Source organism: Gopherus evgoodei, chromosome 2 (assembly GCF_007399415.2).
Source record: "Gopherus evgoodei ecotype Sinaloan lineage chromosome 2, rGopEvg1_v1.p, whole genome shotgun sequence".
NCBI classification, from domain to species: Eukaryota; Metazoa; Chordata; order Testudines; family Testudinidae; genus Gopherus; species Gopherus evgoodei.
In genome coordinates this window covers 144,770,307-144,786,743 of record NC_044323.1, presented here as the reverse complement: position 1 = coordinate 144,786,743, position 16,437 = coordinate 144,770,307, and the positions used below count along the sequence as shown (strand labels likewise).

The 16,437-nt window shown below is 39.1% G+C and overlaps 1 protein-coding gene across 1 annotated transcript in view; it reads left to right on the top strand.

The window, feature by feature from the left end:
* The window catches only part of LOC115646190 (cadherin-10-like), a 154,455-nt gene that overhangs the window by 86,245 nt on the left and 51,773 nt on the right, over window positions 1–16,437 (top strand). The window contains 3 exon segments of the mRNA XM_030551750.1: window positions 11,093–11,212; window positions 11,672–11,718; window positions 11,720–11,840. Of these exon segments, the coding sequence (XP_030407610.1) occupies window positions 11,093–11,212; window positions 11,672–11,718; window positions 11,720–11,840 (288 nt within the window).

The following is a 16,437-nucleotide window of genomic DNA, read 5'->3' as shown; positions in this document are numbered from 1 at the left end:
TACAAAACTAGTTTGAACAATGAAGGGATCACAACAAGGTTATCTAGCTTCAGTGTTTTTAAAATGGAACACACAAATAACATTGACTATATATATAAATTATAGCTTTTCTAGTACCATAAGTCTCAGCAAATGTCATGCAGTTTCAATTAAGGAGACGATTTTGACAGAACGGTTCTGTATCATATAGAAAGGGAGGCATGTGGAAAGAGCTGGGACTGGAAAATACATCTCAGATCATCAGTCCCAAAGATTGTGCTTTCTCTAAAAGACATCCCATTAGGCTGTATATAAACTATTTTTGGATACATTTAATGAAAGTGATTCAGTGCCTTCATTTAAAGTATTTTCCTAATGTACAATATCCAAATTGAATGATTCCATGTTCAGTTTCAGTTGGTTGGCTCTTATTATCTCATTCTCAATTACAAAAAAGCCCCTTTTCCTGTAAATGCATCTGAGATATTCATGACTTATATTTTCATCTGCAATCATTAGACCTCACATTCAGCTCAAAGTTTCTGGGTCCGTAGGTGCCAGTATGTACTTCATGTCAACAAGTAAACAACCTTTGAAATCACTGCACTATGAAAAAAGGGTACTGCCTCTGCTAGGCTCAATCCAGTGCAAATGTTGAAGGTGGATGGATATTTATATACCTGGAATATATAAAAAATGCACTAGTTATCACAGAAAGCAAAATTTTGTATTCTAAGTATAGTGGATCAAATCCTGCCCCTTTTACTTACACAAGTAGTTCTAGGGATGTTAATAGGACTGAATTCTGTGAGTAAAGAGCAGATTTGGACCACTGTTTTAGCTCTGTTGTAACAGCAACTCAAACAATTAACTGTGAACAATTTTATTTTACAAATGTAGCCTTTTTTTCTGTTTGTGAGTTGCCAGCAAGATTTTTTTCTAGGGTCTAGGAAGTATAAATACACATTCAAGGGCAATTTTCTAACAGGCTGAAATAATGCATAAGATTTTTCTGCTGAAAGCACAGAGCCTGACTTTTTACTGCTGTGCAAAGTGGATGTAAAATGCTGCCAAGTCAGAATTTTGCACTCATATTCATGGTAATAATGCTACCCCTTTTTAACCCAAGTACTTAGCCAAAATTAGTGGTTTGTTTCATTTATTGATATATGTAAGAAACAATTAAGCTGATATTGATGCAGTTCTGCTTATTTACTAAGGAAGTACAGCATATCTTGTTTCCCTGAACACAGCAGGAATTAAATTGCAGAAGAGTTTCTTTTCTCACAGTTTCAAGCCCTTAGCCCGCTCAACACCTAGCCCAAAAGCTCTCTCCAGGCATTTCTGCAGTGTTCCCAGTGCTTGTTCTAGGTGTGTCCTTGGCTTTCTGCTGCTTCCCTCTCAGCTTGTGTTCTGTTTCTCTTGCTTCTCTCTCAGAGACAGGCACAGACATCGCCACCAAACAATACCCAGGCAAAACCCTTTGCTTATATGTCTTGCAGTTGCCTATGTTTTGGGCAGTGATGTGCCTTTGTTTTGGGTGAAGGCTGTTATTGTTTCTTCTATCTGGTTCCATAAAGAAGCTTAATTGTTTCTTACATGTATCAATAATGAAAGGCAGATGTGACAGCCATCAATTTAAAGGACGTTTAATTCAGCCCCTAACAGTAGCATTTTATGCCCTTTTAGCACAAGCATAAAAATTACACAAGGCTCAAGGTGAAAGTGCTTAAAATAGGGAGTGGGTCACAGACTCTATCAATAAATAAATAAAATAGAATTTTAAAAATAAATAAATAAAAATTGCGCCACATGACAGAGGGGTGCACTTTAATAACCGCCTTACCAGAGCTACCGTTTCCAGATTTTTGTTGAACCCCATTTTTTCAGACCCCTTTAAGCACTGGGAAGAATAAGGTCCATATTTTTTTTCCAAATAAAGTTACAAATCATTGAACCTAGGCTGAAAGTGCCATCTCAGCCATAACCATAATATCACATAGTATCTTTTTACCTTGTTTCTGGAATAATTTTCCTTTGTAAGAAAGTCCTATACAATTTAATATAAAATAATATCCTTTCTATAGGCTCTCTTAAGCATCTGATAGAATTTAATGAAGAAGCTTCTAGTGGTCTATAGATTCCTATTGCATTCAGCCCTATTAAAATCTACAGAATTTCTCTATAAGGTCTCATCTCTTTTCCAAGAATTCTTAAAAATAACCAATAACTGTTCTGCTGTTTACTCTGACAGTTTTGCCTGAACTCTTGGGTACATCTTTCTATGGACCTTTTTAGTTCTAACATTTTACCAAGATTTCATGTACCATTCCCTATTCTTCAAACAAGCCTGTCAAGTTTTTAGCCACCAAGATTTTCCACAATTTGCACGAGTGAAGAGTGTCATTACCAAACAATCTGCATTGTTCACAGAAGGCCAGATATGTGCCCTGCAGCTCCATGAGTGCACAAGTAGGAAAAGGGTGAAACTGTCAACACTAAGACATAGGGCTGGTCTACACTGGGGGGGTATCGATCTAAGATACGCAACTAGCGTAGCTGAAGTCGAAGTATCTTAGATCCATTTATCTCGGGTCCTCATGGTGTGGGATCGGTGTCTGAGGCTTCCCATGTCGACTCTGCTACCGCCGCTCACTCCGGTGGAGTTCTGGAGTCGACAGGAGCGCGTTCGGGGATCGATATGTCGCGTCTAGATGAGACGCGATATATCGATCCCCGAAAAATCGATCGCTACTCGCCGATACAGCGGGTAGTCTGGATGTACCCATAGTTAAAATCCTGGTTCTCCCTGGATAGGAAGAACAGATGTCCCAATATTAGGGGCTTTGTCTTATATAGGCAACTATTTTCCTTTCTTGCCACCCACCTCCCCTGGAAAAAAAAAAGGTGTCCCAATATTTAACGCTTGTTATTTGGTCACCCTATTCCTGGAGCACAGGGACAGTTCCCTCCTAGTATCCTTTTGATCATGAAGTACTCCAAAGAGAATAGGAAAGGACTCAGGAATATTCCCCCAGTATACCAAACTGTGAAGCTGCCTGGACATACATGCAGCAATATGCTGTTTTTCCTTAGATTAGGGTAGTAGCTAGTGCATTCCTTGTGCATTTAGGAATTCTGCCTCTGGTTGTGGTATGAGAGAAATGTCTGAGAATGTCACCCTGCGGTATTATCTACTTTAGTCTCTTGTTCATGACGTGTATTACCTTGTTCTTTTTTCCTCTGTGCAGGTCATGGGCCAAGATGAGGACCTTGCATTTAGGTCAGTAGCCCAGTAAGGCTGCCTGCTGCCCTGACATCTTTATGTAGATTACTGTACATATCCTCTTCCTTCATTCTTTTCCTCACTGAGTCCCAAAGGATTACCACTTATAACTTCCTTCTTTGTTCTTTCCTGTCTTCTTGGTGTTTCTCATGTTTCACTGAGAGTTTCTTCTCATGGCTGCAGATAAATCCATTTTCTTCCCTGTGCTTTTTCCTCTCGACTCTCTGCTAATATCCTTCAGAGAAGAATAGACATTTCTGACTTTAAACCTGTTGATTCCTTTTATGATCTCATCCTTTCTTTCCTTTCAATTATGCTTCTCTATTCATCATTTCCAGGAAAGGAATTCTGTTCTTTAATCATTCCCTTAGCCTTATCTCACCTCATATCTTCAGGGTTTAGCAGCACCGCCTATGAATTCCTCAAGATATGATTTTCTTCACGTCTCTGATGGCTATCATCTTTCTTAGTTGTTCTTCTAGCCCTCTAATCAATTCTGCCTTCCTGCATTATGGATATCAATGTGCACTTCATAAAAGTGTAACCTCCCTCTGGGTTTACATGTGGCCCGCAATTTGTGCATCCCACAGTTAGCCTGTCATCTTTAAACATAGTTTTCCTTTTGTCTTTTTCTTCAGAAGACCAATAGAGACTATTTATAGCTCCCACTGCTCTACTTGCTCCTCAGGCTTTTTGTTCATTCTCTCCTTAGTATGATATGTCCCCTTTTCCCACTGCTAAAATATCATAGCAATAATTGTTTTCTGTAGCATTCCCTTCTTATTTAAGTCACTCACCATGCTAACACTTTGGATATTTTTATTTTTATTTTTTCTTTACTTCGTTCTACTAATTCCCCAGCAAAACCCTCCCACATCTGCTCAGCTAGAGTCTCAGAATGACAGGTTTTAATGCCTCATATGATTATATTCTATCTTCACATTTCTTACCAAACCCTTTTTCAATCCACTGCACACTAAAGTAAAATCTACAGTCAGCAGCAGCAAAAAAATCCAAGGAATAATGATTATTGTGTTATTTTCTTGAAAGGCCACCCAAAAAGATTTACACAATCTCTAGTGCTATGCTTGTCTCCAGCACTTTTTTGCCCACTTACTGGAATGCCAGGTACCTAGATACTCTTTCTGACATTACTTTCACTGAGTCTATCTCCTCTCCATTTCATTTGCTGCATGTAATATAGCGCTCACGTTTCAAAAATTAACAAACTGGAAAGCATATGCAATTATTTCCCCTCTTTTTCTCTAGAAACAGCAGATAGATTTCTGGTATTTCAGCATGCTGTTTGTATAGACACTCCAGCAGAAGGGAGCTTAGTGTGTAGTTAATGCACAGAACTGGGAGGGAGATGGTCTGAGTTCTCGTCCAAGCTCTGCCATGCATTTTCTGTACGACTTTCTTCTTGTTAATTATCCTGTCTGATTCTTACCTAATTTAAAGGTTAAATTCATGAATATTTGTAAAGTGTTTTAAGATGCTTACATGGAAAGCACTTTAAAATGTGAAGTGTATTAATATTATTATACCCAGTTTAGGTCAGATTTTAGAGATGTTTAAAAGATATCATTACAATTATTTTCAGACATGCCTTCTGAGAGCTATAATATTCTAGCAGCTGGCTATTTAGTTATGTTATGTAAATGCTATTGGCCTGATTCAGCAGTGGATTCCTCCACTGTATGGCATAAAATGTGGAGTTATCACAGGGTAAAACTGGATTAATGCAATTGTTCTATAAATTATATATAATGTACCAGATTCATCAGTACATTCCAGCTATTTTGGTCTATTTACAGAGTGGTTGGAATGTGTTTGGTGAATCCTGACCCTTTTATGTCCTACCATACAATGGTATTCTCAGCTTTATAATGTAAGAGTCAGAGTTTGCTCTCAACATGTAGCTCTGCCTCCTACCAATTTCATCAGAAGTTATGTACATCCAAGGGACAGAATTTAACTGCCTGGAGCAGAGTATTTAGAGTTGTTCTTTCACCAGGAAATGTCTCTTAGGTGCACTGGACATGATTCTTCTCTCACACAAATTTTCCATTCATTTGATAGTTATTCTTGATTTATACCAGGTGTAAGTGAGAGGAGGAGAATCAGATCTGCTATTTATTTCAGTAATGCCATGAGATACTGACCCATCTAAAATGGTGTAACATATCACGGAACATCAAAAATGCAGCCTATTTTCATGGGTTACTTAAGCTGTCTTAATTTTAAAATGGAAACATTGATGAAAGCCTATGCAACACTAAGAGGTCTGATGAATTTGTTGCAGTATTTTTCAGTACATTACTGAATTGGCAAACAAAGGGGAAGTGAAGGATGTGCAATCATTTTGCTTGGATTTCAGAAAAGCTTTTGCTACTATTTCCACAAAAGACTGATCCACAAAGATTTAATCTATAAAGACTGGTACATAGGAGAGCAATTGAAATGGATTAAAAATTGGCTACCAGATGAGAAACAAATGGTTTCTCAAAAGGTAACTGGAATTTGCAGAGAGGTAATGGCCAGATACTGTTGGAAGGGGCAGTCAAGGTCCACTTTTACATACCTTGAATGGCATGAAAGAGGGTTTTGTTTCAAAAGTGGCTAAATGTGCAGATGAAACATAAAGGAAAGCAGCTAACACATTTAAATTGATCTGAATAAATTATTTCGGGGGCTGATTAGACACTCGTGCAATTCACTATAGCAAAATAGAAGACAATAAGGCTTCAGGGTAGAACAAATCATAACTTGAGCTGGTAGAATTATTCATTGGGAATATATGATGTAACTAAATTACTCTTTTTTTCCTGTTTGGCTAATCTCAAGGTCCTTATTGTAGGTGAGATTGTGTCTGATCCCTGTATGGTGCATGGAGAGGGTGCAAGGAGCTTTACTTTACTTTTATCCCCGCTGCCACCACGCCTGTGCAAGGACCAGACCCCAGCAGTATCTCCTACATCCAAAGGAGGCACAAGTTTAACAGAGTTCATGCTTTCCTCCCCCAACGACCACATAGCAACTGCCTGGGTGAACAAAGGTAAACAGGCAGCACCATCCAAAGAGATGGTACAGCATTGAAAAGTATAATCCCTCACCAAACCTGCCCTCCACCCCACCGCAGGTGATGTGGCTCCACCTTGCCCTCAGCATGACACTATCTAGTAATGGGTGAATTGATGCAGAGCCCAAGCCTGCTCCTGTTGATTTCAGTGGGAACAGGATCAAATGTGTAGCCTTCTGAAGGACCATATGTGTGTGTTTACACTGCAGCTGGGTGCATGCTTTCCAGCCTGAGTAGACAGACTTGTGCTAGCTCGGTTCAAGCCAATGTGTTAAAAATAGCAATGTGGACATTATGGCTGGAGTGGCAGCACAGGCTCTTAAGTCCGCCAGACCTCCTGGGTCCAAGCTCAAGTGACCAACCCAATCCTCAGCTGGTGCCACAATGTTCATACTGCTGTTTTTACTGCACAAGCTGGGCTAGTATGAATCTATCTACTTAGATTGGGATGCTTGCTCAGAGTTGCATCATAGATTTACCTTGTGAAACTGCACTGGGGACACTTTGCAACAATGGTCACTACAGGTATGGAGGTGTCAGATGTAGAGGAAAGGTATCCAAAATTATTTATTCCATGCTTAGTGTGGTGTGGCTTCAAATGAAAATGGAGTCAGATGTTGTCTGTACATCTTGAGAAACACAACTGGTGGAGCATAGCTATCAGAAAGGCATGCTATAAGATCCAGAAGGACAGAAATAAATGCATATTTTTTTAAAACAGCAGCAACAACATACAGAAGGGACCAATGGATTATCTAGTCCAGTGGTTCTCAAACTTTTTTCTTCAGAGACCACTTGAAAATTGGTGAGGGTCTTGGCAGACCACTTAATGATCTTTCAAAATGTTGTTTGTACCGTTAGCTAGCTATTGTAAAGCACTTTGGATAATAATAATTAACATTTTTTGTTCTACAAATAAAATCACACAACTCATATTTTAATATCAGTAGTTTTATCTTTCTAATGTGATGTATGTGCCCTCTCTCCCCCACCACAGCAGCCCCTTAGCTAGGTCTGAGAGGGAGGGGGATCTCTCCCCTGCCACAGCAGCCACAGAGCTGAGGCTAGGAAGGAGGGCCATCTCTCTCCCCAGCAACCACAGCCCTGGAGCTGTGGAAAGTTGCCTCTTTCTCTGGCTGCCACAGTTCTGCACATCCCAAATTCCCCCCGCCCCCTCTTCTCACCCCACTGCCCCCTCCTACCTACCCCCTATTTCGCCCCAAGGCCACCACCTCACTTTACATGTGCATCTTCTCCAGGGTCCAGGCACCTAATTAGTGGAGCCACGCTGCGTGGCTCCACTAATTAGGTGGGTGGCCTTTCATTCTATTGTGTGTGACCACCCAGGTGCACACTTTAGAGGAAACTATCCGTGGACCACCTGAATGAAACTTGCAGACCACTGGTGGTCCATAGACCATAGTTTGAGAGCCTCTGATCTGACCTCCTGTATAATACAGGCCATAGCATTTCACCTATTTAGTCCTGTCCTGAGCCAAACAACTGATGTTTAACTAAACCATGATTTTCAAAAAGGCATGCATTCTTGACTTTTTAAAAGTTTACAACAAGCTGCTCAGAGTTGAGAACTAATTTAACAGCAAATAATCAAAAATGGAATTTAAAGCAATAAATGTCTTATTAATTAGAAAGCTCTGTTTCTTTAGAAGCATAGCAAAAATGTAGAGCAAGCTGGCAGTTTCAAATATTTGTTCTTCTACATTTTTAAGGTTGCTCTGTAACTTTTAAAAATATTTATTATAAGGAAGGGCATAATTCTTCACATTGTTTTGCTAAATTGCTCTTATATGTAGGAAAACACTGAGCATCAACTTTCCCCTCATTCATTCAGGGTGCAAAGCCGTGAAGAGGTATGTAGAGTGTTCACAAACTACTGAAAAGAAAAATGGAGAAGGAAAAGTAGACAATTTTTTACTGTAACTTCACTTCAATGTCCATTAATTTAATCCTCTCATCAGCATTCATACCATAATGCAAAATAAAAATACATCATCATATAGGAGGAAGAAATATTATCCAATATCCAGAGTCTTATTACCCTTCAAAATTCAATCAAATAACACTCAAAGGTCCAGTTCTGCTAAGGATGCAGAAATTATAAGTATATTCTCCAATTTTTCCTCCAAATTACCCTCCAGTGAGAACTCTGACAGATCTATTTTAGTTTTGGTAGAAACAGGAAGAGAATCCAATTGCAACACATTTGACTTCCTTTTAATAAATGCTGCTAATTGGTCTGTATAAAACATATATATTTCATGTTCAATTTCACTCAGCTCTTAAAAGGACATAAAGAGAGATAATTCAGCTAGTAAGTCTATAAACTGCTGCTTAAAGAGGAGGAACAGATACTGCCTTGCATGAATTGGGAGTTCAAAGACCGTTCTCTACACTGCGTAATGTGTTACACCATTGTGATATAGACCCTGATCTGATCCTTCAAGTTGTTTTGGTGTGTACAGAAAAGTGTGCAAAGTTGTGCTCCAGCACAAATTTAAGCACTAAACAGAGGTTTCCGTGCTTGGTGGTAGTATATGTCAAGCCCCTTTGCGACCACTCCCTTCTTTGTGAATGCACGGGGTAAGAAAGGGGGCAGGGCCAGGGCAGAGAATGAGCATATGTCAGGAGACATGGTCTAAAAAGAAATCTTCATCATGCTAATCAGGAACTTAGCTATGCATTGCCTCTGAGACTTGACTCCTTCTCCTCATTAATGTGTCACTCGCAATAGTGCAATAGTGCTCGTCATTGTTTATCTTTGCTTGGATGTGCAATACTTCACACCTATGCTGTTTGGGATAAGCCCTGACCTGCGATTTGTTGCATGCAGATTCAGAAGTCCATCCACACACAATAAATTGCAGGATCACAGTCTTAAAACTTAATTTCAGACACAGTAGCAAAAGTTATGAGCACTGTACCCCTCAAAATCTACTCTGTGCCAAAAGATGTAATAGTGTCACAGACAGCTGAGTCAGTCTCTGGTCTGGTTCCTTCCATCATCGAGGTGCACATGTGGTTCCTTTCTTAATTTACAGGGTTAAAATGTTCCTTCTCTAAAAGAACAGCCTTACCTTCTATCAGTTCCCAAGATGGTTTTTCAGTGTCACTAAGGAAATCTGTAGATTAGTATATGTCAAAGCATTTTCTAGATTTTCAGTTTTCTGCCTCGTGGACATAGTCTTTAGCAATCATTAGTATAACAGAAAGTGTTCCAGATATTTGTGTGTGTTTTTCCAGTCACCACGTGGAGCCATTTTTTTCTGTGATTTCTATTCCCAATACCATTTTCTTAAATGAATTCTGCATTCTATTTTTAAGTGTTCATATGAACATCAACATAAAAAAGCATGTCTCCCCAACATGCTCTTGCCTTATTTAGAGGTACCCCTTGCTCAGTCATTTCTTGTTTGCTCTGAAGGGACTGAATTCTGCAAGATGCTGAGTTTTCTAGTTCTGGTCCAGCGAAGCACTTATGGATGTGTTTAACGTTCAGCATATGTATAGTTCCACTGACATCAGCAGGACTACTCACATGCTTAAAGTTAATCATGTGCTTAAGTAATTTGCTAGATCAGGATCAGAGTGCTTAGCACCTTTAGATAATTGTGCTCCAAGCAAAGTAACAGCATAACTTTTATCCGTACACCCTGCCATGACAATTGCTTTAGGATCAGTGGTTAGCATAGATTAGTGAAAGGACAGAAAACTGATTCTGGTTGCTGTTGTCACGGGTGTCAATATTATGCAGTGATGTGGTGAAGGTATGCAAGAGAGGGAACATAACTGGAACAAGAGAAAAAATGTATCTGAAGGACTTCCTGTCCCCAAGAAGTTCAATGGCTAGCCAAGCGGGCAGATCCCATGGTGATAGATGATTTTTTAATTCAGAACAAGAGAAGCAAAAGTATATATGTGTGTGCAGGATGTGGAGCTACAATAGATAGGAAACAATCATGATACTCCCCATCACTATAAGTGCCATCATGTGGAGTTTAACAGAATGGGGAATCTCCACTGCTGCAAAAAGAAATAATAGTGAGGATGCTTGAAGGGTTTGGGGAGGTATTATTTCACACAAAAGTTTGAAATGGCCATGCTATTCCATGAAGTGTAGAAGATTAAGACATTTCAAATTGTATCTTTTAGGTAAATATGCATGTTTTATGTAATATGTATTTGTTTTTCTCTTTAGAGTGGAGAGGCAATGGTGGCTTATATCTCCTTCTTGCCATCAGAGTGAGAAGTGCAGATCTGGGTGAAACATTCAATCTGCTGTCCCTTTAATATTCCTGGATCTTTGTATAATCATTGATATCAGTGCACAGAAAGATTTATGAGACAATCTGGTGTCATTGAAACACAGACACTTGTTTATATTAAAAAACCTAAAAGAAAACAATGGTTATTACCCAATAATAATCATGTAAGGATATGCATTAAACTCTGCTGCTGTTCTGGTTTGACTTTACTAACTTTGTTCTGGTCATCTATTCAGATTTAAGGAAACAAGTTCCCAACTGCTTCATACTAGATCCTAAAACTTGAATAAGTAAATACTGGTTTTTTTTAAAAATTGACCACAAATTTATATGTAGATGAACAAACTGAGGTCCCTGTGATGCATAAGTCAATGAAGATTTCAATGGGGTTTGACTAAAAACTAGTGCTTTTGCTCCTCCTTCTGGTGCCATGCAGAACTAAGCTGAATTTGAATACTACAGGTACTTCTGTGGTGCAAGTCACAGCTACTGATGCCGATGACCCTTCATATGGAAACAGTGCCCGTGTCATCTACAGCATACTTCAGGGACAGCCATATTTCTCCGTGGAGCCAGAAACAGGTCAGGAAGCTGATATTGTTTTCATCTACCACAAGCTTAGCAGTTTTCTTTCTTCTAGAAAACTCACCAAAATTAGAGCAGATTTGTACAAAGCCAAGCAGTGAAGGGCTACAATGTTTCTTACTTCCTGTGTTTCAGTAACTTACAATCCTTGTAATAAATGTGAAAACTATATGTATGACAGCTACCTAAATAAAACATAAGTTACTTGTATTGTTTTGGTAGGAACTAGAAAGTTGTAATGTAGTACTAATGTTTTTGTTTCTATCGTTGTACATAGAGGGAGAGAAGCTGTATTGAAGATTTTACAGAGATACACAGATAATTGGATTGCATTGATAGTGCATGCGCGCTTGAAAAATATGTTTTTACAGACACACTGAAAAGACTCAGTATCATGGTACTGTGCGTGTCAAAAATGCAGGGATGGATAACAATTGCTTCCATGTTTTCCTAAAGGCATCATCAGGACTGCTTTGCCAAACATGAACAGAGAAAACAGGGAGGCAGTACCAAGTAGTTATCCAGGCAAAAGACATGGGAGGCCAGATGGGTGGATTATCTGGGACCACTACGGTGAACATCACACTGACTGATGTTAACGACAATCCGCCGCGATTCCCTCAGAGTAAGCAACATTTAATAGTCCTCCTGCATGCCAAAGCTTCTGAATTAAAGAGTTAAGCAATTGCCATCTGGTTTAATTTAAAGTAAATCTAGATTATGGGGCACACATGAACAAAAGGCTTATGTACAGATTTATTCACTGTTATTAAAGTAAAAATTAAATGTTACAGTACTCCTTTGTTCGGGGAAATGGTTACATGATCAAATATAACAAAAGGAAATCTGGGATACCTTTCAGGATTATTGGGGGAGGGGAGGGAGAGGCAGGACCATAAGAGCATTAGAGCAATTCTTTCTTTCCTGATACCTATAGATTAACCATTTTTAATTCTTACTGGAAAACAAACATGTATTAATTTTAGCAAGGAGGAAATAGGTGCACTGTAGTCCCTGCTTAAACATTTAATCATGAAGACCCCAACTCTGGGGACGAATTATCCGAAGGAAATCGAGACAGATCTGTATTTGTATAGACACAGTGCTATAAAAAGCTGATATGCAGAGAGCTTCCCAAAGTGAATGTGAATGGCATTTTAACATCACTGTTTTTGACAGCTTAAACTTATCAAAGCACTTTATACTGCTTTTTAACCTTTTTGTGATAGTACAGCTTTCAAGCCTTCATAGTCTCAAACTAGAATAGAAAACCATTATTAGCCTCTATTTATGTAACCCGTAATTGTTAGAGTCTTTATATTGCAAACTTGTTAGAATATTCCTTGAAAATTCTTTGTGGGAGGATGGTTTACGTAGGTGAACATTTTAGTACCCGTTTAAAACATTTTTCATATTTTGCAGCCAGAACATTTATAGAGTGCCCAAGATTCTGTAACAGCAAATAATTCCCATTCTTCTCTCCCACTCTCTTTTATCCTGGTGCAACTCCATTAACTTCAATGATGTTATGCCTGACTTGCATTGGTGTACAACAGAGGAGAGTCAGGCCCAATATCTCTGTCTTCAACAAGTTCATTACAAAATAGCAGGCAGTGCATAATTGTCTTGAACACACAGGAAGAAAGATGAGATGCAAATAATGTGGTTTAATTAGGCCATAACTTTATTAACTTAACTCCTCTGGGAACTGTCCAGCATTAACTTTGTACAGTGCAAGTCATGATTCCTGCCTTAATCACTTGCATCTCATGCAGGGCTGTCTTTAGTCCCCCCACCCTTCCACAGCTTGTTCTCAGCATGTTGTTGGCACTCAATAGTAGGGCTGGTGAACGACGGGCATCGCCTCGCTGTGCCAAATGTTAAGAGCACCCAGTTCAGTTGTCCAGCTTCTTCATGGAATATCTTCCCTTAAGTTCACTTCCAATTCCTACTGAATTGTATCCCTCTGCAATCAGTGCCTGCACGAAATACCTGCCACAAGGAGGAGCCAGGAATTATCTTGGCTTTCCCACACCCTCGTGCACAGGGATCAGTTACTTACTTGAGCCCCACTTTGCCCACCCACCAGCTCAGGTGATTCTTTCCCACCCCCTGCTGATCACTCGCCTCCCAGCCCTCAAGAGAGGGGAACCATAAAGGAGCCACTGCCCCTTTTCCGGCCAGTCCAGACAAAGCTCCCTGCTTTTGAGATTGCAGGCATTGCATCTAAATTCTCTACTGACGCAGGAGAATCAGGGCCATTACCTCTGACTTCAGCACGTTCATTATGAAATAACATGCAGTGTATTTTTCTAAATTCTTTGCTACCACTTCAGTTAATACGTAGCCATTTGTCTACTGTTTGTATTTAATAGCATGCGACTACATTGAGAAATAACTTCATCTGTAATTCAAAATAGATAAATCAAAGACAGTTCTGGGTACTTACAATTATTTCCCCTGGGTAGAATTTGATACTCACCTGTCACTTGCTATCTACTTTCACTTTTCCACAGCAATTCTTTTGATATGTTAACTTCTCTGTAGATGCACATTGCACATACAGGATTGTGGCACCTCTGATGCTTTGTGCATGAAAGCATTACATTCTGCTGTGCTCAGCAGTTTTGCAGACTACTGCGGAAGATTATTGTAGGTGCTTTCTGCACTGCAAACTGCAGGACAAAAGCCTCACAGATTGGCTTCAGCAGTTAAATTAGTGCAGTATTTAGGCACTAAATATAGATGCAGCTGTTTTTTTTCTGTTTATTCCTTCTTCTTTTTAATTTTAGCACGGGCCAGACTGTTGTCTTGAGCGTCTGAGTGGACTTTACAGAACTGCTATAACTGAATTCTTCATTGAATACCTATGACTTTTTAGCTTTTATATTAGTTGTATACACTTGTGGCCTGATCCAACTCCAGATAAGTCAGTAGGCATCTTTCCATGGACTTCAAATTGAAGTCATTATAAAGCCCTTCATCTACAGCAAATTTTTACTGTATTACTTTACAGTTGGGGATATTTTTATGGCTACCCCTCTCTTTCTGCTGATACCCACACTGCTTTGTTACATTACACCAGACACAAATCTTAAAACATTCATAAAAGTGATTGAAACTTGCCAAATTCATGACACTACTGAAGCAGTATTGATTTAAAAAAAAATCTTTAAACTGCATCTAAAACTTGCAAATAAACATTAAAATGATTCTTGACTTCTTCATAGGTCTATGAGCTTAAAGAAATTGACAGTCTCTTACTATGTTAATGAATTTATAATCATAAATCTGCCACACATTTTTTTCAGATTCATGATTTGGACAGTCTCACTAGATTCATAAATTTATTATATAAACCTCTGTTTTCTGAAACCAGTGAAGACAACACTGATGTCCATTACGGAGTGTTTACTGCAGATACTTCAGGGTATTGATCACTGTTAATATCCAGTGAGCTAATCATCAGCTGCAGGCACAGGACATTTGGTGCAGCTCAGTTGGGAGCACCACAAGGCTACCCGCTCCTAGACCAACCAGGTGCTGGTCCCAGGGTATAAATTCGAGTAACTTGATAACAGCCACAAGGAAGTGGTCTGGAAGATGGGGAACACCAATGTGCTAGAATGCTCTGGCCACCCTCCTTTTCCCATCTGTAAGGAAGGAAGGTTGAGTAGTAACATGAAGATCACCATATGATGGAGGTATGGCCAGCTAAGGTGGCTTTAGCATCCATTCGTGGCAGCAAAGTGGCATAAGTAACTTGAGTGCAACCAAAGATTGGAGTCCCCATATACCACTTCAGCCTGTCAATCCACTTGTGATTCTTACATGAAAACATGCATTTTGTGATGAAAAGAAAGATGCCTTATCCTAGAACAGCTACATGTAGAGAATAAAAGAGCTAATTAGAGAACTGTGAAAATGAAATGCATAACTTCAGTTTTTGTGTTGTGTTTGGATTGTTATGACTAATCAGTATTTGATGATGGTACATTGTCATTACATATCCCAACAAATTAGTTAGGTTTTATTTAGGTATTAATAGGTTTCACTAATAAACTGATCAGTTAAGCTATTAGTAAATGTGTCCCTTAGGGAACTGATTTCAGAGCTGTGAACAAATCCAGCTTGTTGGTTTGGTTGTGATTTTGACATGACTAACCATGATGCCATGAACAGCTGCATTTTAGATAACTCATTACACAAAAGCATCCTTTTGTGGAACGTTTAGAGAAACATGAACATCTCTCAAATCCCAGGCCATTTGTCAGAGAGCTCATGCACAATTTCTCAAGTGCTCATCTCATGATTGGGAACACCACTTGCTACTAAGACTTTAGCTAAAGTTTATTCTGTTTAGTTACAAGATGATGCAAGTGTAATTAGACAATTCTACCTCTGGTCCCATGTGATATTTACCAATAAGAATATCCAATACAAATTCAGTTGCGTTAGCCAGCTCCTATGTCCACAACTGAATTTAGAAATTGATGGGATTGTGACAATGGGCCTTTTGCTCCTAAATCACTGAAGCGCTTATGTAAATCTCTCCCTTATGCTACAAAAAAATTGCCTAGTTTCCCTCATGAAACATCCACAAGCAGATAACTGTCACTTTGGGAGCAGGATCCCCACTGTTGGACAGACATGTAACACTAGGTTTTGAGCTGCTGCTGTTGTTTTTCAGGAAATGGGCTAAAGCCACAAGCGTAGAATCATAAGGTTAGAAGGTACACAAAGGTTATATTTGGATCAATACATAAACTTTCCCTAACTCAGTTCTATTCAGAAGAGTAGCTTTGTTTTGGGATCATCCTAGCTGATAAAACAACAAAGTTAATTTGTTTGAGTTCTCTGGACTCACAAAGCTAGTGCAATTCACACATCTTTCCCCTCTGTATTTAAATCCAAGTTGTTCTGGTTGAGCATAAATGTAGCAAGAGATAGAACTTTGGAATGTTTAATATGCAAGAAATTATAGACTGTGCTATAGCTTTTGGTATGAGAAAATAAGCGCAGATAGCAGCGGGGCTTAAACTCTCCCATGCTAACGTGTCTCTGTAGCATGCTACACACAAATATTTTAGTATAATACATGTTTGAGTATAAATACTACAATATTGCTACAGTTCGTGCTCTCATTTTTCTTTATTTGGATTGCAGGTCAGGGTCTCATTGTGCTAGGTGCAGTTCAAACACGTAGGGCTATATAGTGTGTT